General features: G+C 40.3%; 1 protein-coding gene across 1 annotated transcript in view; it reads left to right on the plus strand.

Annotated features, from left to right (window-relative positions):
- MAST2 (microtubule associated serine/threonine kinase 2) overlaps nucleotides 1-24,337 on the plus strand; it is a 201,414-nt gene that overhangs the window by 147,395 nt on the left and 29,682 nt on the right. Inside the window, exons 10-15 of the mRNA XM_082483172.1 lie at nucleotides 3,563-3,717; nucleotides 4,926-4,991; nucleotides 12,761-12,836; nucleotides 13,866-14,075; nucleotides 20,166-20,267; nucleotides 24,198-24,330. Coding sequence (XP_082339298.1) covers nucleotides 3,563-3,717; nucleotides 4,926-4,991; nucleotides 12,761-12,836; nucleotides 13,866-14,075; nucleotides 20,166-20,267; nucleotides 24,198-24,330 — 742 coding nt within the window. The remainder of the gene's footprint in view (nucleotides 1-3,562; nucleotides 3,718-4,925; nucleotides 4,992-12,760; nucleotides 12,837-13,865; nucleotides 14,076-20,165; nucleotides 20,268-24,197; nucleotides 24,331-24,337) is intronic.

The raw sequence follows: 24,337 nt of genomic DNA on the forward strand, positions 1-24,337 counted from the left end.
ACAGGAAATAGTTAGATTAAAACCTGTATTTCCAAGACTTTTTTTTTTTTTTTCCCTAAATGGCTGAGTCTCTCATCTCTTGTCCTTTTGCTGGTTCAGTGTTACAGTCTCAGAAAGACATTGAAATGGGCTGTTTAGTAAGTAGCGGCGCACCTCTTGGAGCTATTAAACTTAGTATTACATTTCTAAGGCAATCCTGCTTACTACTTGTCTGAGACAAGACTATTATCGTAGTATTTCATAGATCAGAATTAATTTGAATTGATCTGAATAACACCTCTGAAGTTGATAAGCAGCATTATTCCTGCACAGACTTCAAAACTGAAGTAAGAAGTAGTCAAGGGGCTTGTCAAAAGGGCACAATGAATTAATGCCGCAGATGCGAATTTAACACAATTTTGGGCTTCCATTTGGTGTGATAAGTCCTCAAGATTGCATTTCTTTTTCAAGCCAGAGAGAAGGAAGCTGGTAGACCTTCTTTCTGGTATATGTATCAGTAGGAGATGAAATACCAGGAAGGGCCTCAGTGCTGTGTTCTGCTGGCCTGAGCTTCCGCGTGGCAGTTAGAGCTGACTTGCATCTCTCTGCTCATAGATCAGCTGCTCTACCGACCAACCAACTGAACAAACCAAGACATTTACCTAGTCTAAGGCCAGTGGAAACCTGTAGATTCTGCTTTATTTTTCGCTTCAAACGAGGGATGACGCTTTTAAAAAACCACACGTTTACCCTTTTCATACAAATCATGAAGACCAGATATGTATCATCAGACCAACACTGAAAAAGCTGGAGAAGACCTTTATCAAGTTACATGAATATAGAACAGTCACTTGAAAGGTCCAATATACAATTATTTTTAAACATCTAATCTGCTATTCATTTTCTAGATGCAGAGTTAATATATAAGCTACTATAGGATTAACTTGAATTTTTTTACTGGAGAAGAGTTGGCTAATTCTGCATCTGTAATTAAGACACCGGGGGATGCTTGCATGAGTCTGCTGCAAATATTGAATACAGTGATGTGATTACTTAAAAATCAATACTTCAGAAGTGTTTCACTTTGCTTTTACGCTTTTTCATTGAAAAGTTGTATGCCTTAAGACTGCTAGAGAAGCCCTTGGCAGAGGAAAGTCCATTTCTCATCGTGGTCTTTATCTCCTGGGCTTTCTTTAATTATTCTCTGGAATTACAACCCTTGTGATCTGATTGGTTTTAAGGACAGAAAATGGAGGGAGGATTTTGTTGGGTCATCCATGAGTTGACTAGCACCGTTTCCCCAGTGATTTTGCTGGTGGGAGACGTAAAGTTTTTAACGCTTTTTCTAGACTATCAGTTTTGATATTTTTTTTTTTCCTAACTCTAGTAACTATGCGCTAACCTTCCTTAATGTGGTAGGTTTAGTTTAATTTTGTTTTGAATGAGACATGTATTTGTAATGCCAGAACTTGGGTACCTGCTAATGCAGGTTTGCAAGAGTGTGTTTAGTACTTGCTGCTCTCTTGCGGGATTCATGTTATTCGGCATGAACGGGATGTCGACTGGCACGTACCTTTGCTTTGAAAAGTATTACTGTTCTTTCATAGGCAGGTACTTCTTCCCACTCCTTGTATTGTGTAAGACACAAAGGCAGACATCAAAGCAAGCTCTGAAAGTCAAACAGGGCTTACATAGTTCCGTACCACAGGGAGAGAGTCTTTCCTGTATTTGGCATAAGCAGCGTGCACAGCAGGATAGCTGCGGGTGAAGGGGCTATCAAATACCCAGACTGTCCCCCTTGGCTTCAGAGTGGATTAGACCAGTATAAGCCGCTACACCATCTGGATAATCATCACTGTGTGAACACTGTGCTGGAGATGACTTCCCAACGCGATCCCCGCACCTAGACCTGCCTGAAGGAAAACATTGGAAGTGGTGGCGTCCTGTTTCAGCCACGCTTGGGGAGTCGCTGCATGTCCCACGGCTTTCAAGGGGGTTCTTTTCTGTAAACGCCTTTGCAGAGTGCAGAGGGAGTGCATCTGGGGTCTCGAGCCAATTATATTTTTGTCAAAGAAAATCATCTTCAGGTTTATAAGTTCGCGTGTTCAGATCTCCATCTCGGTCTTGACTAGAATTCTCCGGATAAGACTGCTAGAATTTGCAACAATCTGCTTAGTTTTAAGTTCAAGTGTAGCCGTTAGCTTCTTGATAATTGTCACTGTACCCGTTTTAGGTGATTTCAGAGTGTTTTGTCTTTGCTGTCAACATTACAAACATGCAGGACTCAGAGAAAAGCCTTGTCGGCATTTCGCTTTCATTGCTTGGCCGTACTTCTTAGCTTTCTTTTCCAAAACCCATCAACAGCTGATAAGTCTAGAAAAGCATGCTAGGCGAGTTAAAGCTTTCGTCGTACATGTTATATCATGTATAATTTCCTCCTACCAATACTTTTGGTATTAGGATGCAGTGATTTCCAGTTTGAGTGAGGGTCATTGTAGCAAAAGGAAAAGGTTTTCCACTGGAACAGTGTACTTAACTAATTTAATGAGATCAATAAGCAGCCTCGGAACTTAGATTAGGGTGATGTTTGTAATAAGGCCCACTGGTATTACTCAGTGCTACTCTGGTTATTCAACACTTCTCCCTCCCCTCTTCCTCCCCTCCCCACCCCCTGCCTTTGTTTTTAAAGAGGGTTTTTAATTTGTCCTTACATAATATATTTTCTTACTTTTGTAAAATGGAAAGGGGCATTGAAAAAAAATCACACAAGAAAAAAATGCATTCATTAGTTGACCTACATTTTTTCCCCTGGAACATTCAACATTTGATGTTATTAACAATTCCCACAAATATTTATCTTAATCTTAGGTTTCTTGAGGTTCACGAATTAAAACAGTTCCATGTCTATTATCACAGGACGTGTGTCATATAAATGCATCGACTTATTTAAGGATGAATAAGCTGTTTATAACAAGAAACTCTGTTAATCTTACAACTCTGCAAAGTCAGCTACTTTCATTTATTGTTGCCTGCTTGGTTGGAGAAGAAGCCTGATGGCTAAAGGAAGAGAGAAATAAAATCCTGGCCATTTACAATAGCAATTTCCTATGAGAGCCAATAATCAGCAAAAACTCTCACGTCTACACAGCTCCATAGCATTCTGCATGCCAGTGAAACTCCTGAGCTAAGAGAGCATGAGGGAAAGGGAAAGAAAGTTGCTCAGCACTCCAGGAACCTCCTTGTCATTTCCAGAGTAGCGCTGGTACTCACGTACCTTCCCTTCTGTCTCCTGATAGTAAATTACCTGCATGATAGTAAATTACCTGCTGTAATGGCTCCAGAATCAGACGCAATGGTTATCTAGCCTGCTCCCAAAGTTTTCCTGATCTCACCAGCTCTGTCATTGTACGCGAGGGTTGGCTTAGCCTCACGAGAATAGTAAAGAGGCGCCTGGTCTGATAAGTAGCTTTCTTTTCCGCTGGAGTGTGCAGTGTCTGGCAGAATCCGTTCCTCTTCCATTCATTAGCTGACCCCTATGCATGCGTTTAGTGCATTTCTTTTCTGTATTTTTTTCTGTACTCAGTCATCATGCTCATCTCAGGAGAAGCTGCACCAGCTGCCCTTTCAGCCCACGGCAGATGAACTTCATTTCCTGACAAAGCATTTCAGTACTGAGAGCATCACCGATGAGGAAGGGCGCCATTCTCCAGCCTTGCGGCCTCGATCTCGCAGTCTCAGGTGAGCTTCGGGTTGTTTGTTGAATTCGTAAGATGTTGGACACGTGTATTGCATTTCTATGTGTGCTTTCACATCTAAGAATAGTTGTTTGTAGTTGTTTTGTTACATGGTTTTTTTTTGATTATTTTAATCAACATTTAACCCGCCTCACCTAATCAGAAAGGATATTTTTTTTTTTTTTTTCACATTTGACACTGAGGTTTTTGGGTTGCAAACTGGTTAGCGTAGTCTGCTTTTGTATCTTCACAGTAACCATGAAAACATGATCCACAAGCATCTCGGACCAAATCTGTAGGAGGTAGATTTCCTCTAGTGAAGTTTCTTCCCAGAATTTTGCTGCATTAATACAGGGAAGTGGTTACAATCACTGTTAATAACTTTTCCAGCAGTGCTTCTGAAGGTCTATGAAACCTAGAGTAGTTGAAGTCAAAACCTTAAATGGAACTGCACCCAAAAGAGCAATTTTGTAATAGTGCTGAAAACACTTCTCCTGCATTAGCAGTTGAATAATTTTTACTGTTGCTTCAGAGAACTGATCGTTCAAAGATGGCCTTCCAGGGGTTATTTCCTTGTGCAGTTGATTTTTCCATGCTTAAAACCAGAAGCAAGTAGAACTTCATCTTTCACAGAATTACAGAATGACTGAGATTGGAAAGGACCTCTGGAGGTCATCTTGTCCAAACCCCTGCTCGAGCAGATTGCCCAGGACCATGTCCAGATGGCTTTTCAACATCTCCAAGGACAGAGATTCCACAAACTCTCTGGGCAATCTTTCTTGCAGGTCTCTAAAAACTGCGTGGAGTGAATCCACAAACATTTTGTATCACGGCAAAAGCCTTAAGTTTTGCTGTACATTTAGTGCTGGACCAAGCGAATGAATGTCTAGAGATGCGTACCTCTGGATGCGGCACCTTGTGAAAGAAAAAGGATTTATACAAGCAGGGAGCGAGGAGGTGAAGTCTCCTTTCTGCTTCTCATCTGAGGGTGTCAGAGGTGGCTATCACCTTTAGATCGATGGGCAAGGTTCAGAAACTCTGCCAGGTGGAAATACTGAACCAGTGTGCCCAGCTCAGGACCTAGCCCGGGGTTTGTAATGGAAGGAAGTGAAACAGGCTAAGGTAACAAAAAGAATCCATGGTGAGCGTCATGTCATGGCAGAGGTGACCTTTCATGATTATTTGTAATTGTTTGTATGTTCTAAACTTCAGTGCAGGCTGCATGGTAATTGCATATGGATCTCCTAAATGTAGTTACACAGTAATCTACCTGAGCAGGTAAGTACTATAGGTAGTAGCACACTTAGCCTGTGATCTCCGCAAATTGCCATGTAGTAAAAGACTAGTTATATGATTTGTCCTAAGTCTTTTTGAACGATAATCCTACTTCAGTCCTGTTGCTGTCACTATTAACGCTGACTGTTGCTGAGTAGTGTAACAGTAGTAACACTAATTCCTTATCGATAAGACAGCTGCTGTAGGTAGACAACACATCACTAGAGTAATTATTTTCCTTTCTAACACAGACATATTACTGTTGGCATAATGAAGTATAAAACACTCTTGCTATGGAAGAACGATGAAAACACTAGAATGAAGAGTCCAATTTTGGTTTTTTCCTTGTTAATACAGATTATCGGCTTGCTGAGGATTTTACCTCTGTGAGCCAATTTAAAAGCAGTGTTATCATATAGTAGGTTTATAATTTGTGATGAGACTAGATTAATTCAGTATGTCGTATAACTATGTGATTAATCTTCTTCCTCTCTTGAATGCTTTCTCTATCTCTCTCTGGTTTCCAGTGTGATAATGGCCAGCCTTATTGGTATTCCAAAGCTTAGAATGAAGTAATTTAATTTTTTTTTTTAAACTTACTGTGCTGATTTGTTTATCATTTTGCTTATTGCTAGTACTGCGATGCTGTGGGACTCTAAAGCACCCTTGCCACTACCAAGCGTTCATGCTGGCCCCTGCACCTCAAAGGAAAATTGATATGTCAATCCAACCAATTGGAGCAACGTTTGCAGGAGTAAATGCCCTCTTTGGCAGAGGGTAGCGTGTCCTTGTAAACAAGCAAGTACTGAAATATGGGAAGACCAGACCTTATTCACTGCACAGCTTGCTTAGTTATTTGCCCACAGGATAGAGGTAGCTCACTTGGTGAGAGGATATTTTTACATACTTAAAAAATGAAAAAATAAAATCTGAGCAGCTAACGTGTTGAAAATTAAGCAGGAATTCCCTAAAAATGTAATATTTTCATAAGCATTTAATGGCCTTGTTTGATCAGCTGTAATGGAAAGCAAACGAACAAAATACATCAGACATTTTCCTTAATTGGCAGTCACGGTTTTGTAATGTAAAAGATGGTTTGATATTAATGACTGATTGTTAACATGTATTCATTTTTCATTCTTTATGACTGCAGCCTTAAATCTCTCTTTATGAGAGGAACTGGTATTTTGAGATGTCACTGTTAGAGTATCACAGAATGGTTTAGGTTGGAAGGGACCTTGAAGATCATCGAGTTCCAACGCCCCTGCCATGGGCAGGGACACCTCCCACTAGACCAGGCAGCTCAAAGCCCCATCCAGCCTGGCCTTAAACACCTTCGAGGACGGGGTATCCACAACTTTTGTGGGCAACCTGTTCCAGTGCCTCACCACCCTCAGAGTGAAAAATTTCTTCCTGGTATCTATTCTAAATCTACCCTCTTCCAGTCAAATTCTGGGACTGTTGTTTTTGAGGGTCCCTGTAACCTGAGATCTTTTAGAAGCATCAGATGATTCTTTTATGCTCCTAGATAGAGGAGAGTATTGCCTAGATGTAACTTTTGGAAAAAGCTGCTTCTTTGGCTAGAAATTTACCATTTTCTTGTATCGAGCTGCAAATGTTCCGTTTGTACAGAGCAGTCTTAATGATCAAACTGGATGAAAAAAGTAACAAAAGTATACAGTCATGGAGGGTAGCGTTGGCTGATGTACACTGACACATTTGTAGCACCTCCAATGCTTGAGGTGTTCTGTGGGTCGAAGATACTCATCACTTATCTAATCATGCCTTATTTGAAATCCCCCGAATTTCTACACCAAAGAAATGGCACTGGTTCTTTCCCAGCTGCTTTCCTGTGCAGGGGGAAGGAGGTAGCCTGAGACCAATGGTGGAATCCAAAAGTGCGATGCGCTTATAAAGCTGGTTGCTAAAGCCAGGAGACTGTTTTTCTCATCCGTCTCCAATGGATCCAGTACTCACATGCTAAATGAAAGAACGTATTGCCATGTAACCCACCTGTTTCGGTGCTTACAGTGTGTCTTCAGTAGAAGAGAATATTTCTTTATTACCTGCAGAAGTAGTTCCTAAATAGAATCTCTCAACTGTTCCCTTTTTTTTGTAATGCAACCTTCAAATCTTTCGAGTTATTGACCAACAGAGCGATGCCCAGGCTACATTCATTTAATTTAGAACAATCCTGGGCTTTAGCTGAAGAAGATGTTTTCTCCCAGGAGTAAAATGCATGGAGGGTGTGAGTTCTTGCACTAAAGTAGTCATTGTTACTCTTTTTAAGTTAGAGAGATGCTGCCCTCCATCTTTTCTTGGTTCTCTTTACTTGTCATCCTTTAGTGGTTGCTAAAGTGGGAATGTGTGGAGAATGTCAGAGATACAAGTAGAGTTAACCAATAACGACTTCTTCAAGAGCTGCCTTTGTGCATTTGCTCAGCCCACCAATCTGCCCGTTTTTCTTGATCTCTTTTTGTATTTCAGGGTAATGTTGTCTAGGGAAAACGGGTTGAAGATTGTAGCAGTGGATTTTTATATAGTTGAAGTAGATGAGATCATCCTTAATCAAATATGCTCCTTCATCTCTTTGCCGGGTAGTGCTTTTGAAATGCAGTCCTCCAACCTGACTTCCGACGTGCTCGATCCTGCCATTAAGAATATACAGGGATGGCGCCTAGAAAATGCCAGTTTCTAGGCTTCTAGACAAAGAGGCTCGAAAGGCTCCTGACAAAAATGTACCTGAGATGGGAACAAAGAACAGGTGTTGTGAAACCACACCGGTGGCCCACGTAGTCCGTTTTTATCTTAAAAATTGATCCTGCGGGTTGTGGAGCTCTCTCATCTCGCTGCACCTCAGCGTCAGCTTTAACCGCTTGAGTAATCTTGGTGGTTTCATCACTTCATGCTGCTGCTTTCAGACAGTGCCGACGCCACAAGCTGCGGAGGAGCAGGCGGTGCTCCCTGCAGAGCAGGGATTCACGCAGCCGCGGATTCACTAGAGATGGATAATAATTTTATATTCTGAAGCGTAAGGCATCTATTTCTTATGAAAATACATTCTAGCTGCATTACGGATAATGTTGATCTCTCTGTTTTCTCTCTCAAGACGGTGAGCTCCATGAACTTGATCTAAAAAGGTTCTTCAAAGTGATCAGTTTTAAATGTGTTAACTTCTGCTTTTGCTCACCGTCTTCATGGCTTTCTGCTATAAGGAAAACTGGGTATTGCTCATTACTTTAACTTCCTAGTGTTTTCTGTCTGAAGCAGTCACAGTCTGTTGGCGTGCAGAAAAGAACCTGAAGCGTTGGAAAGAGCTAGTTGCAGCCCCTGTGGAAGACTGTAGAAAAAACTGATTAGTCCTTACTTTCAAAGAGATTGCAGTTGAAATGTATCCCCTTTCCCTTAAAGTCCTCTCATATATATATAATATATAATTATTATTTATTAGTTTATTAATTATATTTATAAATAATGCCCCCCCCCCCTTACATTCATAAGAATGTCACTCCTAGTATAAAGAAGGGCTGAACTGCAGTCCTGAGTAATGTGCTCTGGGCAATCCTGCTCTAGCAGGGGAGTTGGACTAGATGATCTCTAGAGGTCCCTTCCAACTCTGAAAATTCTGTGATTCTGTGAACTGGAAAACAGTTCAGCGATACAAAACCAGTCACAAATAGTATTTGTCCACAGACTAAATGTAGCTGAAGCTCAGTGTTTGTAAAAATGAGTAAAACCCTCAAAAAAATATGTAAACAAACTCAGAAATGACTTTTCAAAGCTCTCAGTGGGAAGGACTCTTTACTGTCCTATTTCACCCCTTGCCTGTTCCATAAGAAGAGTTACTGTATATTCTGCTTTGCCTCAGGTTCCCTTTTTTCTCACAGCACTAAAATAACTGCCCGGTGTGGACTTTTGGTGCTGTTTGGTTATGATTATGCAGGAAGAAGGATCCTTGAATAAATACTGAAAAATAATCTGAAGTTACATGTTTAATTTTTTAGTGGTATAGATTGCTGTAGTTCTGTGGGAAACTAGTTCACCATTATGGTGCACGTTGCATAAATTGAGACTTTAGCAGATGGATTCTGCTCTACCGAGCTCAGTTCTCCTTCGGTCATTGTCCTCTCCGGAAACAGGATCGGGCCCCAAGGTTTAATTGTTGTGGTCTGTGTGAAGCACCAAGTCGTGTTTCCTCTGAAGTTTGATGGAGAAATGTAGATGGGCCATATTTGCTTCTGCTTTATTGTCTCCGTTTTCATGGGGCGTCTCCTGACTTATTTGTAGTATTAATGTAATTTGTATGAGGGTAAAGATTTATACACTTACTTCTTGGGGGAAGGCGGGTGCTCTGCTCGCTTTCAGCAGAAGGTTTAACTTAGTTTCTGCTTCATACAACTTCAGCTCTCTGGTTTTAAAATTCCTTGGTTTGTGTGTCTGGAAACGACAGAAAATTAAGGCCTGTGGTTTTAATTTTCCTGTGGACACTGACTTCGGTAACATGCTGTAAACACATCCTAATTAAACCTTTGTGTACGGGGTAAAAGCAGAGGGGAGCACAGTGCTTTGAGCTTCTCTGCTTTTTCCTAATAAATAGCGCTGTCACAGTGAAGGAAAAAATAGGTATTCGTAAACATCTCAGTTTTATTTAGTCACAGTTAAACTAGATTTTGTAAGATTTAATTTATTACTATAAACGCTACTCCTTGAAACACCTGTCTGTGAGCTATTTTCACTTTCTAGCATCAGATAAAAAGACACATGAGTTTTGACAAGTTGAAGGCTGGAAACCTTTGCAGGAGATAGATGTCACTGGAAGCCTACCACCGCATCGTTTCATAAAGCGGAGGGAGGGTGAAGAAGGGGAAAAGAGAGTAGTTTTTCATTCTGTTGTTAAGCTTAAGGGGACAGATATTATTCTTCTAATGTCTGCTCTGCTGAAATGAAAAACTCACTGGCAGTAATAATTTCTTTGACCTACCTATCTACACCGAGAAAGGAGAAGCAGCCTGCTTTTTGCCTTAAAATGTTACGCACGTGCACAGTATGTGCCCTCTGTTTTACAGAAAAGAATCTGTTCCTTTGTGCGGCTTGAAATGTTGGGACTGGTTCAGTTCTGTGCCTGAAATTGTTGGTGCTAGATAGATGTGTGAAACTTTTGCATTTGGAAAGCTGTCATGCCAATAAAATGTATTAAACTCCTTTTTTCTTTTTTTTTTTTTTTCCCTAAATTCCCTTACATTCTCCCTTGGTGGCGTTCAGTTGTCTGCCCAGTCCTGGTTTCTTTTTCACCCGGTTGTGTCTCAAAGGTGCTGTAAAGTAACCAGGAGCGCCTGGCAGCCAGCCTTTGGTTAGTTAGTCAGTTATCCGTCTAATTATTTCTGTAGTTTCCCAGGCTAAGGATCAACATAAAAAATTACGGCGCAGTATATTATGTTGCAGTCTTGCTATAGTCAGCACCACGTTTAATTTCACACGTTATATTGGGCAATTTTATGTAGAATGACGATTTAAACCTTGAGCCCAGGTTTTATCTGGAGCTGTGTGGATGATCTGTCATTTTAGGTGGTAAAAAATGGCATTAATCAGCTTCCAAAGACGAGAGACATAACTGCCAATGCCCAAGGAGGCCAAGGGGTTATAAGCGTTTACTTTCTTGCCAATCAGTAGATTCCTGTGCAGAGAAATGACTTTGTTTCAAAATCATAAAAAAAACCCCAAAAGCAAACCCAATAAAATCCCATATCATAGTGGCTCTCCTTAAGGAAACACTACATCTGCTGGCAAGGAGAGCTCAAGTCGCGTGATTTCTGCATAGCTCTAAATTTCCTGTATCCAGATGAATAAAGTGCCTTGAAAGCAAAAGGCAAAACCTCTCGTGTTTTATTGTAGCCCTAAGACAGCAAATACTTAAACCCCCTCATGTTTTATTGCAGCCCTAAGACAGCAAATACTTAAGCATGCACAAATTTTAGTTAGGACTACTTTAGTGTTAAAATGAAGGATGTATGTGCCTCCATATTTCTCTAGTTAGTATCAAAGGGCTTGTATATCCTTGTAATTTATGCCTCACTTAAATCACACAGAGAAATGATACGTTATACAAAAATAAATTCTTCATTAACTATGTTCTTCGGCTCCATATGAACTGCTGGTAAAAAAGTGTCATATGTTTGTGTCAGATTGTTTGGTCTTAGAGAAAGAAGGATAAAGATAGCAGGCTAGATGTGTGGGGGAATTTGCTTCCAAGTCTGAAATTTAAATGTTCTCACCCTTCTTTTTATTATGTTCTACATTACATATGAATATAAATGTAAGTTTCTTTTTGAAGAAAATTTTCCTTGATTAAAAATAGTTATCTACCAAGCTAAGGCATATATTTTCTTCAAAAAAAAAAAAAAGACGAAAACGTGTTTTTACTTGGTATCCAAAACATCCAAAACAGTTTTTCTCCTTTAACATAAGGATTCGGTGAGAGATTTAATCTGAAGTGCATTTTCCCAAGCTGAGGGATAAACCTTAATAAAAACAAGACACAATGTAATTCACGGAATTCCAGCACCAGGCATGAAAAGAGATTGGTATTGCTGTATTCCGTGAGCCAGTGAGTTAAATTTTCTTTGAATTGTAAATATACATTCCCAAAAGAATGTTTTTTTCCTTTAAATAGGTTAGCAGCAAGGTAGTAACTGTAATGCATTCCAAGTTTAAAATGCATTTATTCCATTTAGAGAGACTCATTTCATCCTTCACAAGAAAGTTTAAAATGTTTGAACTCATTCAAGATAAGATTGTATTTTTTGACATAGAGAAAGTATTTTTGGCGATATGTAGTACTCTTACATGATCGTTGTCTTTACGATTTTAAGATGCCAAGTAACTGAAGCCCTTGCTTGTCTTGAACATTAAAACAAGGTAACCAGAGAAATGAGATGCTGCAGGCGATCCTGTAGCTAGGGATTATCTGCATTACCTCACTCCGGCTGTCCTCAGTGGCAGAATGAGTCAGAGCATCGCATGCCATCAGATGTGATGAAATGAGATGCAACTCTTCTTTAAAAAAAAAAATAAAATAAAAAAATACCCAAACAGTAATATAAATGCAGTTTGTCAAGATGCGGTGTCCCGTTTTTTGGTGTGCCTTGAAGTTGCTTGCTAACCTATGCATACATGCATATGCATCCGTGGTGTATCATGCCTTAAGGGAGTGCAGTTTTCATAAAAGTATTCTGTGCCTATTGCTTGTGGTACTTATATATACGATTTAGCTGAATAACACTGCTCGTGCATCCCTGCTGTAGCGTGGTATTCTTCAGACAAAGGAGAGCAAGTCATCTCGAGTTCCTTGTTCCATTTCACTCTGCTCCTTTCCGGCACTGGAGACTCCAGAGATAAATAATAGTGGTTTCTTCCTACCACTGCCATGGAGGGCAGGAAGAGAACGAGGGAAATAAAAGATGTACCGTCAACAAATCTGATTTTTTGCATGCTTGTATGGTAGGGCTTGCGTTCACTGAAAAGAGGTGGGTTTCTGCCTGAGCTGACGTGAAGGCAGGAGCGGTAGCAGTTTGCAGATGAGTTGACTGGGAGGGCTGTGGAGTGCCATTGCTCGCTAGGATTTTCTCTGAAATTAAGCATGCGCCCATTACTGAAGTGAAGGCAAAGCTTTGGAAGGGCTGCAGTCAGCGTGGCAGCATTATGACCAGCATTGGGCTTCGGAGGGTTTTGGTGTGATATCTGTAACCGATAACGTACTTTCTTTTCTCCTCTAGCCCGGGTCGCTCCCCAATTTCCTTTGACAGTGAAATAATAATGATGAACCATGTGTACAAAGAAAGGTTCCCAAAGGTAAGGAATCACTTTTTGAATACTACGTTCAATGAACTTGTGACCAAGCTCAGAATTAATTTGTCGTGCTCGTTGGAGAAGGAGCCCCGCTCTTACCCCTGATTTCCAAGCAGCGCAGTTTGCTGAGAGTTTGGAGCTGCATTCTCTGCTTCAGGTGTTAATTCTGCGGTAGAAGAAATAGAAAAGCTTTGCGTATTTGTGCATGTAGATCGTATTTACTATATTTCTCATGTCTTTTATTGGCATGACAAATGCTCGCAGGAATGAGGAGAAGGGCGATGCTCTGGCTGCTCAGTCCGTTTATGATGTTTATGAGGCCAGTGCCTCCATATATTTTTAACTAATCCTTGTCTTTTTCTTTAAATTCCAAATCAGATCAAGGCTGCCAGAGGGATGTTTTGCTTAGTTTCATATATACTTAAAGAATCTATTTTAGTGTCATTTCAAAATATGTTGAATAACTTTCTCTCATTATTCCCTTGTACAACGGCATTAATTTGCTTTATGTTGAAAGTTAACATCTCATTGAAATGAGTGTAGAAGATCGTGTATCCCAGAGCTGTCAATATGGCCCTTCCTTCCTGTTCCACCAATAGCAAAAATAGATGTTTCTCTGGAGACAGGATATCAGGGCTTATAGTAATAGAAATGCCATGTGTCTATTGCTTGGGGCAATGATTTTCAGCTTCCACGGTCTTGCCTAAAAGTTCAAAAAACTGCCTCGTATCTTATGTCCTTACTCTGGAGACCCAGGGAGGAATACAGCCTCGGGACCAAGATATTTTTATGGTCATTTACATTTTCAGAAAGTGCGTTCTGATTAATTTTTGTTGTTTGCTCATGTGAACATAACTTTTGCCTTCGGTACGGTATTTTTATTTTCAGCAAAATGCTATTGTATTTTGGAATATTTTGTAAGCCTCGTGTATTTTGGAGTTGCAGATATGTTACTTTAGCGCCATACTTGTTTATGTTTTAAGTTCTGGGATAGTAAAATTTAAGGGTAATTTCTCTTTGTTCTGTACTCAGGCCACGGCGCAGATGGAAGAACGGCTGGCTGAGTTTATTGCGTCTAATGCTCCAGAGAACGTGCTGCAATTAGCAGATGGGGTCCTAAGTTTCATTCATCATCAAGTTATTGAACTGGCCAGAGATTGCCTAGATAAATCACGTGAAGGTCTTATTACTTCTCGGTACTTTTATGAGCTGCAGGAAAACTTGGAGAAACTTCTCCAGGATGTAAGTGCTCTCTGGAAAGTAGAATATATTATTTCGATTTAAACTTTAAACAATAAGCCAGAGCTTTGATTTCAGGAGAAACAGTGTGGATTCTAGAGGAAAGGCAGCAGGTGGGGGTGTCAGGAGATCTGAGTTGTTCCAGTCTACTCTTGATCTACCACAGGCAGATTTGAGCAAATCACTTCACCTGTGTACTTCGTTTGTACAAAAGTTAAATATGCATATGAGTAAGTCAAAGGCAGTCTTTACCATTTATGAAAATGGGGTTCATCCAGATGAAGGAAATTACAGAACTTTTCTTTCATGTACTTCAAGACTCTGAATGACTTATTAATTACAATAGTGCCTTCAAGGAGTGAAAACACCATAGTTTGTAGCGTTGCTATTAATTTTTCATAAAAGATTTTCTTGAGCTGAACTTAATCCAGTTGTGGGTTTTTTAGTACTTCGATGTGTTTTGTGGTGTTCAAAGCATATGAAAATACACAAGGGGGCACGGTTTTAATGCATGCTCAGTATGCATCAGCTACTCATTAAAAATTGCTCTTTTCCTTTAAAATGAAAATAATATAAAATTCACAAAATCTTTTAGAATTTATGCTATAGCTCTTGTGAAGAGCCGGTGCTATTACCAGTTGCTGGGTCCAGACCTCTGTTTGCGGAGGTCTTCCTAATCCTCTGCTTTGATTTAAGGAGGTAGCAAGCTGAGAACACGGGATTTATAAAGATCGCGCTCTCAGCTAACAGGTATCACTGGGATGCCTAGAAACAGAGCACCTGAAATAATTTATATTCTGTGATGATTTTTAATCGATTTGGTGTAGATGTGTTTATATGTCATTGATCAGTTTGCCAACCCACTGGCATTAATTGCTCTAGTTTGTGCCCCTTTGCCACCCTTTCCAGACTTTAGAAAATGGCAGATGAATACAAATACTATTGTAATATACAATTGTTGTATTAAAAAGCTTTGTCAAAACTGCAGAATCTTCCCTTGTATCAGCTAAAATCTTTGGCTACCCCATTTATACGAGCGTGACTCTAGTTTCCCTGATATTTGTTCTGCGTGGGAGAAAAATGACTCACGTTCGGTTTTGTGGTGTTCTGCCTCAGTGGGGAATATAATTTTGACAGATCGAGAGAGGTAGGGAATATCGTTCAAGGGCTTATATGATTGTCTACCTACAGGATACCAGTAACCACTGTGGATGCATTTAATAGTAAAAAAATGTGTTTCCCGGTAAAAGTGGTGTTCTTTGGATGCTGTGCAAGACTTTGATGCCACCATCCAGGGTTGGAGAAACTGCATCCAGTCAAAGAAATTGTTCAGTATTCGTTGTTTTTAAAAGAGAGGAAAATGTTTCTGGAGTTGGAGTGGCAGCGTAGCCTTCCCGGGCAGGATAAGCATCACCCAGCCCGTTACTGGTGGGCCCGATGCCGGTGGTCTGGGGCTGCAGTGAGCAGTCCTGCCCGTGCAGGGCGGTGCCAGTGGGGCCACCCTATGTCTCCAGGGTCTGGAAGCAGGATATTTGCACATGTCAGCTATGAAATGAGGGATCAGGCCTCTTTGGGTGATGGTTCGGAGGTTGAAAAGATTTCGCTGGAAGGGAATGAGTTGGCAAAGCAGCTATCATTTCAAGGGGTGCGAGGGGACTACGGTGTGTTTTACTGCTTCTGGTAGCAGACAGGTGGAGCTTGAAGTTCTGCCGCTCCCAGACTTTCCTCCTCCGCATGTGGACACTGATTTCTCATATCATCAGGAATTAAGAGCGCAATAAATTGGGTCTGGCCACTTCCAGTCTGCACTTCCAGGCCTGTCTTCTGGCCTGAAGAGGTTAATCAAGACCTCAGAGAAGGTGTGGGTCAGATAAATCTTCTTTCTCCTTTCCTCTCCCCTCTCTCAGGGCAAATCCTCAAAACACACTTCTTAAATGTCCTTTTCCCTTTGATCCTACATGCGTTAGACTGCTACTCCTAAGCACAGGGAAAGATGACATTGAACTGTTACGAGAGAAGATACAATGGTCATCTCTGGGCTCGTTCAAGAATTGACATTCAGGGCTTGCTTTGACCTCTTCCTCCTTAACATCTTCTGCAGAGCCCCGGGGGTGAGAGAAGGGTCAGCTCTTAAGTTTAATTGATTTACTTTAGAAAGTGGGGTGGGCTAGAGCCAATTAGAGGGAAAGCTTAGAGAGACAAGGGAGGCAGAACGGGCTGGGAAGGAAGAGGACAAAGAAATTGAAGACAGCAGAGGAATGCCAAAGACTTCATTCCACATCTTTATAATTTGTTTTTTATGTCCTACCATAGTTCCTTGTCTTTTCTTTTATATTTTAATATTTAAAAAGTACTTGGTTTTCCTCTGCTTTGCAGTCTGTGCTTTGCCCTTCGGACTGCATTCTAAAAGGAAATGATTGGGACATTTCAGTCTAAATATATAGAAATTGGCAATCATGTTTATTTTGGAGGACTCACCTGAAACGGAAAAAGTTTGGAGTCGATATTAGACTATGCCAAACTTGAGTGCATAAGGTCTTTACCTTTGCTCAACTTTTAACGTGTCACGCAGCGTTACACACTATATACAGATACCAAGTGGAAGGTCATAAAAAAAAACTATTCTTAGGAAATTGTATGGTCTGTACAGTAGGATGTATAGTTTTATGATATATTTTTATAAGATATGGAAAGATTGGGAAGATGATTTATTGGCGAATAAGGAAATGAGCAGCAGCAGGTCAGCAAGTGGCAGGAATACCCATGGATTTTCCTACAGTTTTACTGTGAAAGAATGGATTCTCTTGAAATTCTTTTTTAAGGTGCCGATTCTGACACGTGGTAACGGACTAAACTCGCACAGTATTTCAAACCATAGAAAGAAAACTCAGTTTAATGTCTTGCAGTTTGAGTGTACTTAATGTTGTAAAAATGTACCCGTAAAATAGAGTAACGAAGTACGTAAATAATGAGCTGTTTAAATATACAAAACCAGAAAGCTTTTAAAAGTTTTTAGGTCCTGACATTTGTAATGAAATACCAACAAATCTCATTAGTTATGGCAAATGAGATCTTCTCCCTTGTTTGGAGCGTGAAATACTGTCTTAGCCAGAAAAACCTATTGCTTATTGCATCACTGAAATTATGCCAAAGTAAAAATGACTTAAGAGATTTTCTTTATTTTGGAAAACATGAACTTGAATGTTACACTTCACACTTGAAGTTAAAAAATTTAATAAATAAGATAAAGCACTTATAAAAAAGAATATATGAAGTTCAATTCTTTATCTTGTTCCTGTGGGGCGGGGTTAGAGGATGGGATGGGAGCTCAGGTTCCTGGGTGAAAAAAGGTTGCAGTCAGTTATTACTTGGATGAATTGATGAGGAGAAACTTGCCAATAGAAGTTTAATGGTTTTTGCATAGGTGTAGCCAATTGGCGAGGAAGGTGAAGGATTACAGGTGTTCCTGTGTGTGGAACAAAAGGAAAAGGGGAGGGTGTTAGTGTTACACTGCGATGACTGATGCTGCACATTGGCAAAAGGAAATTCTGATTGGGTTTGCTTTCTTAATATGAGCCTGAGTGTAAATTTATTGGTTCTTGGCATTGCAGGTCTATTGTTTTGGTTTCCATCAGTATATTAGCTCAATTACAGTGTTGTGACTTGCATATCCCGGTTATTGGTCCTGCTGAACCCCAGGGGAGGACAGTGATTTTAATTTCATGCCCCAGTAGCTACAGTTAGTGACGGATGGGTCTTTCAGATAAGGGAATCGGTTTGTAAATTACCCGTTGCTACCTCCTGTACACGTGTCACTGGCAGTGTGTGTAGGAATGGCATCAGCCTCTACCCACAACCCCTATAGCTTCTCCCTCCTCCCCTCGGGAGGTGGGAAAGGGGGGGGGGGAAACCCTGAAATGCCACCAGCAACCTTCAGACAAGCGTGTCGTCATTGGGAACTGCTAATTAGATGGCAAGCCTCGTACCAAGGCACATGGAAGCGGCAGGCAGTGCTTGGCTATATAACCCTCTGGTTTCCAGATGCTGTCCTTGGGACAGATTGTAAACAAGACGTCTGTAGGGATGTCCGGGCTGTCCTGCGCGAGAAGGAAACAAGAAGAGGCAGTTTTACTGCGGATCTTGGAAGAGCAGCGCTGTGCAGAGATGATGGCTGAGTGGCTGTTACAAGTTGTGTTTGATTTTTGTAATCCTTTTTTTTTTTTCCTTTTGCTTTTCTCTCTCATTCGGCAGTCATGGTCTAGCTTTTCATTTTCAAAACAGACATCTGATTAAATTAGTTACATTTTTAAATTATTTTGCCTAAATTGTTGTAGATGAGAAAAGGAGAAAACAAAGGACTTGATTTGAAAGAATAAGTTTGCTTCAACGATATGAATGGATGCAAAAAGATGAATTATTATTTTTTGCATAATATAACTTAGGGGGGGGGGGCTTTCCAATTGCATGGCTCATATTTCAAATAATACAAAGTTGTTGATGTTTTATTTATTCATTTCAACACAGCTAACCCCTGGTGATCTGGAATGGCTTTTCAAATATGAAAGCATTAATTTCTTCCTAGAATTCATATTTTAACTCATAAGTTTGCATAATGCATTAGGGGACACATGGTGAATACTAATAGTCATCATTTTGATTATTTTCTATTTTATCATTAGAAAATACCTTTTAGTTAGAAAAAAATCACAGCTTATTTTAATGCTTTCAAAATAATCTTTATAAGACTGTATAGCCAGGAAGCATCCCTGATGTTCTTTTTAGATTACATCATTTTCTTCAAGGTTAAAATTCTCGCCCTTACTTATCAGTGCTGAAGTAAACAAATAAGATTCCTTATTCTGACCTGTGTCAAAATGAGAAATAACAAACTCTTTTTTTTTTTTTTTGTTTGGTAACAAAATATCATGGATATATTATTTAAAATGCTGCCTGTGTGTTTCTAGCTCTGAATTTCTGCTTCCCTGTGTATTTATTGTTCTTTTAGGTGATCACCAGTGTGATTTGACTGCTCACCCGTACATGTCTTTTTCTTAGATGGTGCTAATGAACAATGCTAAATGAACCTTCTAGTTTCTTGCCGCTTGCATCCTCGTTGCTAGAATATCATTCCTATAAGCAACTGGGTTATCGCCAAGATAAGCTTATTGGTTAAGTTCTGGATTTTATGTCTGTGGCTCTGCTAAAGCCAAATTTGTAGACCTTGGGGAAAAATACCTATACATCGTTTCAGAGCTTTTAGATCTCATTGCAACCATCTTTTTAGTACACTGCAATGAAATACTATTTTATTTGTGCTTCAGGACTCATAATCTAACCATTGTGTGCTTGAGCAAAAGAAGAGTAATTTGGGGGTGGTTGTTCAAATTTGTTTCTGGTGGTTTTTTGTGTTTTACGTTTGCTTTAGTGTGTTTATTGTTATAAGAAGACACCCTGTCACACACACATATACCTTGAAACTAAGCCTTGCGTTTATACTGAAATCTGGTAAGAGTAAAGGGGGTGGACAAGAATAAATTCTCTGAATTAGGTTTCTATATGCTCTTTGCTTTTCTCAAGTGCTTGGTCTGACATAGCAGACAATGCAATGCTGTAGTTGTTCATCAGGATTTATAAAAATAAATAAAGAGAAACTGAAGCTTAGGTTTTTCTTGATGATGAACAGAAGTAGTTCAAAATCTAGCTGAAAGTAAAGCCTAGAAATATGCGTGGCTGTTAGTAATTATCTAGACGTCAGTATCGTGTGGAAGGTAAAATTGAAAAAAAACAGTATTCCTATTTTCATTGTAAAAAATAAAATGAAAACACATCCTATCTGATACAATTGATAGGTGATATAATGCAAATAGAGCCTTCGAAATATCTCTTGCGTGATAAAAGGAGCCAGTTGTAATGGAAAAGCTGTATGTGACTTGGCGTCCTTGAGTGAGCTGAGATCATTGCCTGCCCGGACTCAGTCGTGCCTTTGCGGCTGAATTAGAGTTGCTGAGCTGGTGATTGCTCTGCGCTCAGCATCTGACATAAAAACGAAGAGTTCACTGCTAGGACCATAATGTGGTGTTCTGCTCTCCACAGGCCCACGAGCGATCCGAGAGCTCCGAGGTTGCCTTCGTTACCCAACTTGTGAAGAAGCTGATGATTATCATTGCCCGACCAGCTCGGCTGCTCGAGTGCCTGGTAAGTTTGGTCCTTGGGAGACCGCGCGTATGATCTAAGGAGTCTGGTGTGTGTTTGAGGAGATAAGGAACACAAAGCCTTCAAGAGAAAGCTTTAGATTCTCATAAAAACATTGACGAAAAAGAAATCTATATTTTACAAAAAGAAATACTAAGTGTCTATTGCAATAACGTAGAAGTATCTTTCCAATGGAGTGTCGGCTGCAAGAGCGGCTAAATTATATTTTAGTGTAGTTTATGGCTGAGGGGTCAGATGTAGCTGTTGACATCATTTCATGCTACTTGATGCCACCCTTTTTCCCTTGTGTTGTTAGTAGGTACAGTGAAGAGTGTGTAAATGTATAGTGTGTGTATGGTGCCCAGAGAGCTGTCACTAAGGAAGAAGTTTCTTTCCATGTTGTAAATGGTGTTTGGGCTCTTGGACTCAAACTCTTACTGTAGACCCAGCAATTGCAGAGACACCTGATGTCAAATTTTCCAGCTGTGAACACAGAGGGATAGGCCGGTGAGAGATCCAAGCAGATTTGGAAGCCTGTGGTTGAAAAGCTTTTCAATGTTATTGGAATATATGGAAAAGCAAGTCTCGTTGCTTTTTTTAACAACTGACTCTGGCTAGTAAGACCGTATTCTTTTATTTAACTCTAGGACATGGTGAAAAGTGTATAAGCCATCCCAATGAAATGGGCCGCTCTGTCCTGAAGTCATGCAACTCCAATTTATGCAGCCTGAACGTGCGTTCTCACTGTGATGCCACAGCAAGAGGGTTAATACAATTCTTGAATATATATGGAACGAGGTGTTCAGGCCTCTGGTGTGCACAGTGTTGTGGTGGTTATTGGTTATAGGGGTCAGTTCTGTGACGCTGTTTCAAAAGGATATTGAAAAAATTGGTGAGAGCGTAGGGAAGACTCACAAAAAAATTGTTTGAGGGCTGGAGAAGGTGTCACAAACCTACAGTGAAAACTTACGAAATAGCAGGATGAAATTCCTCGGCTTGGGTTGGAGGAGAGGTTGAAGCTCACAATGTAATGGTTCTTTCTGGACATAAAAATGACGAAGAAGTTACATCTGATTGAGACATTAAAGAAGTTGGCTAAATTAGGACTCTGGCTGGATATAGATGTACAGTTAGCAACTGAAGCACATTGTGGTCAGTGTGCACCGGGGTGGCTTTTATCACTGGAGTCACTAGCAGATAAATGAGTTTTGCAGAGCTTTCTTTGACAAAGTAGACAAGAGTGGTCCAACATTTCCAATGATAGCAGCTTTTGAAAACATCTGCTGAGGTACTGGTGAAAACACCAGTAGACTTTGGAGGGTTCCCGTATTCCTCCTCCATGACTGTCAGATGGATTGCCTCGCTGTGGACCCTATAGCACAAGGAATACCGTTGTCAGTGATGAAGTAGGGCAGACAACTAGAAAGACAGACACTTACTCAAGAAGTCTCCACTAGTTTACATTGAAAATCCTGGACACAACTCCATTCAGACTGGGAATCCTTTGGCTTTCAAAGCTATTTTGGTGATTTAGAGGCACTTCTTCCAAATGTCCTTTGGAAGTGAAGACAATGAAGAGGGCAACTAAATTTAAGCTTATTGAGTTTGTATTTGCTGTGTTCACCGTTGCTATTTATGCTTGCGTACACTCTACTACTAACACATCATCTAGGAAGGCATGAAACCTCGGTGAGTTTTGTGAACCCACCTCTATACGGGCAAGCAGATCCAAATTCAAGCCAGCTTTTAGCTGCAAATCGATAGGTCTCCAGGTTCCTCCACTACCTTCTGCACCTGATGTTCTGCAAAGTGAGTGGGAGCAGGTGGAAGCTGTAAAGTCATTGAGATTTGAGTAATGAACTCCAAAGCACGTAGTGACAACCTTGACAATGAAGTGGCTAGACTTCAAAGCTTAAAAATAGTATTTGTATCTGTATATCCGTCTTTCCCATTTATTTAACCCAATTGCCTTTCTACCATTTTTTTCCATATATATGTTTTATTCTGCTGACGTGAAGACTTAAGTATTAATGTCCCTTTTATCCCTTAAAAGAGCAAGGAATATAACAATGGATAGTCAACCATTTAAATAGCTTGAGAACTAAATTTCTTTTTTTTTAGCTTTTTTTTTTTTTTGTAATTTAACCTCTAGGTTCATTGTATGTAGATTTATAGACAAATATTCTAAGTTTTAATATGAATGCTAATTTTACTAACACAGCTTTTTCTTTTTTCTTCCTTGTAAATGAAATAACTGGTAATATAGGCAGTGGCTGTGCTGGTTGTGATTGTTTTAATGGGGGTGAAGGCATTTAAGTGTTTTAAACTTCAATTATTTGGCTTCAGCCTCTGTATAGCCTGTTGGAACGTGAAATGTTTATTTACGGACTGAGTCTCTGGGGCTTCAAGAAAATAATAATGTGTTTTGTGCATCACTGAAACCATCTTTTGGGAAAAAGTATGTAATTTATTCTTTTTTCAGATTATTTTTCCATTGCATTTGCCTCTGCTTAGTAGAGATCATTCTTCTCTTTTTAAGTAAAACTGTATTCAGATGATTAAAAAGAAGACAGAATTGGAATTTTTAAAATTTTTTAAATTTTTGCATGTTGGAATTTTTTGTCACTGGACATTTTTTCTTCTGTCCTTCACTCACCAATAAATGACCCACAATTTTATCTTGAAGAATCCTTCCTTGACTCCGCTTTCCCTTCAGTAACGCAGTACTGTTGTCCATCTCTCTCCCGTGGTCCTCTCTGGTCTGGCTCCTGCTCTCTGCCAATTCGGATGTAGCTGATGAATCTTTCTCCAGAGGAGTTAGGAAGGAACTAGCTTTCTTGCGTTGCTGCTGCCTTTGGCGACGGCACGTATCTAAGCAGCGTTACTTAAAGCAAAAAAGAAAAAGTGCGTCTTTTCCCTTTTTCTCTGACCGTTCAAATATCTTTATGTCATCATATTTGTTTTTCTTGCTTGCGGTTCTGTGCTCTCTTTTCTCCTGTGCTGCTGAGCACACTCATGTCAGTTCTTTTCTGATGCCCTCACAGCTGTAACGCTGTAACTCTTCCCTTTTTGGCCTCCCATTGCGCCAGAACATTTGTGAATAGTCTTGGCAAAGCTGCTCGTTGCTGGCGAATGATGAGGTTTGTAGGGGAGAGTTAACTTTAACTAGTGAACTCGCTTCTAAGCAGGGTGTTCCTGCTGCCAAAAGCTCCTCTTTTATTTCCAACCGTATCTGTTGTCTGGTAAAAGAGATCACACCTTCTTATAACATTGTCTTGCCGTAGAGATCACGTACACCAAGCCTGAGGTGATCAGGTGGTCCTGTACTGTATAGTACAAGAAATGCCGCAGCACTACTTCTTATATAGAAAGTGACATCTTCTCTGCTGATAAAATAGCAATTGCTGGTTTATTAGTAATTTAATTAGCAATTGCTATGGCCGGGAAAGTTACAGGATTGGATTGGGCGTATGGTTTGATCAGAAGTGACATTTGACAGCAGGAGAGGTTTATATTGGCTTAAGTCACCTGTCAGACGGAGGTGGCAGGAGGTGGCACCTCAGTCCTCCTCACAGACCTTTCCCTGGCACATCTCAATGTGACAGAATGGGGAGGTGTGTCCACATCGACGCTTACATTATCATGACCGTATTATCCGATAGTCTGGTCTTGGTTCATAAGAAGTCCCTACAGTCCTTGTCCCGTTTTGATTTGCCAGTGGACATCCAGCAGGCTGTAAGTGTCCGTCGTTTTTGCAGAGCGGAGTGGAATGCATTGCTGTGATTGTTGTAACTGCAAGTGTTTTGCATCCCTGCTGAGCCCAAAATGAACTTTGGGCGTTCCTGAGGAGTCTCCTACATGGGGGAGAAACCTTTTGTAACTATAAAGCTGAATCATTTATCTCTTTCTGCCTCTCTCACCACCTTGCTGTAGGAGTTTGATCCTGAAGAGTTCTACCATTTGTTAGAAGCTGCGGAAGGCCATGCCAAGGAAGGGCAAGGAATTAAATGCGACATTCCTCGTTATATTATCAGCCAGCTGGGACTCACCAGGGATCCCCTGGAGGGTGAGAA

The sequence above is a fragment of the Vanellus vanellus genome (assembly GCF_965231255.1).
Source record: "Vanellus vanellus genome assembly, chromosome: 5".
Taxonomy (NCBI): Eukaryota; Metazoa; Chordata; class Aves; order Charadriiformes; family Charadriidae; genus Vanellus; species Vanellus vanellus.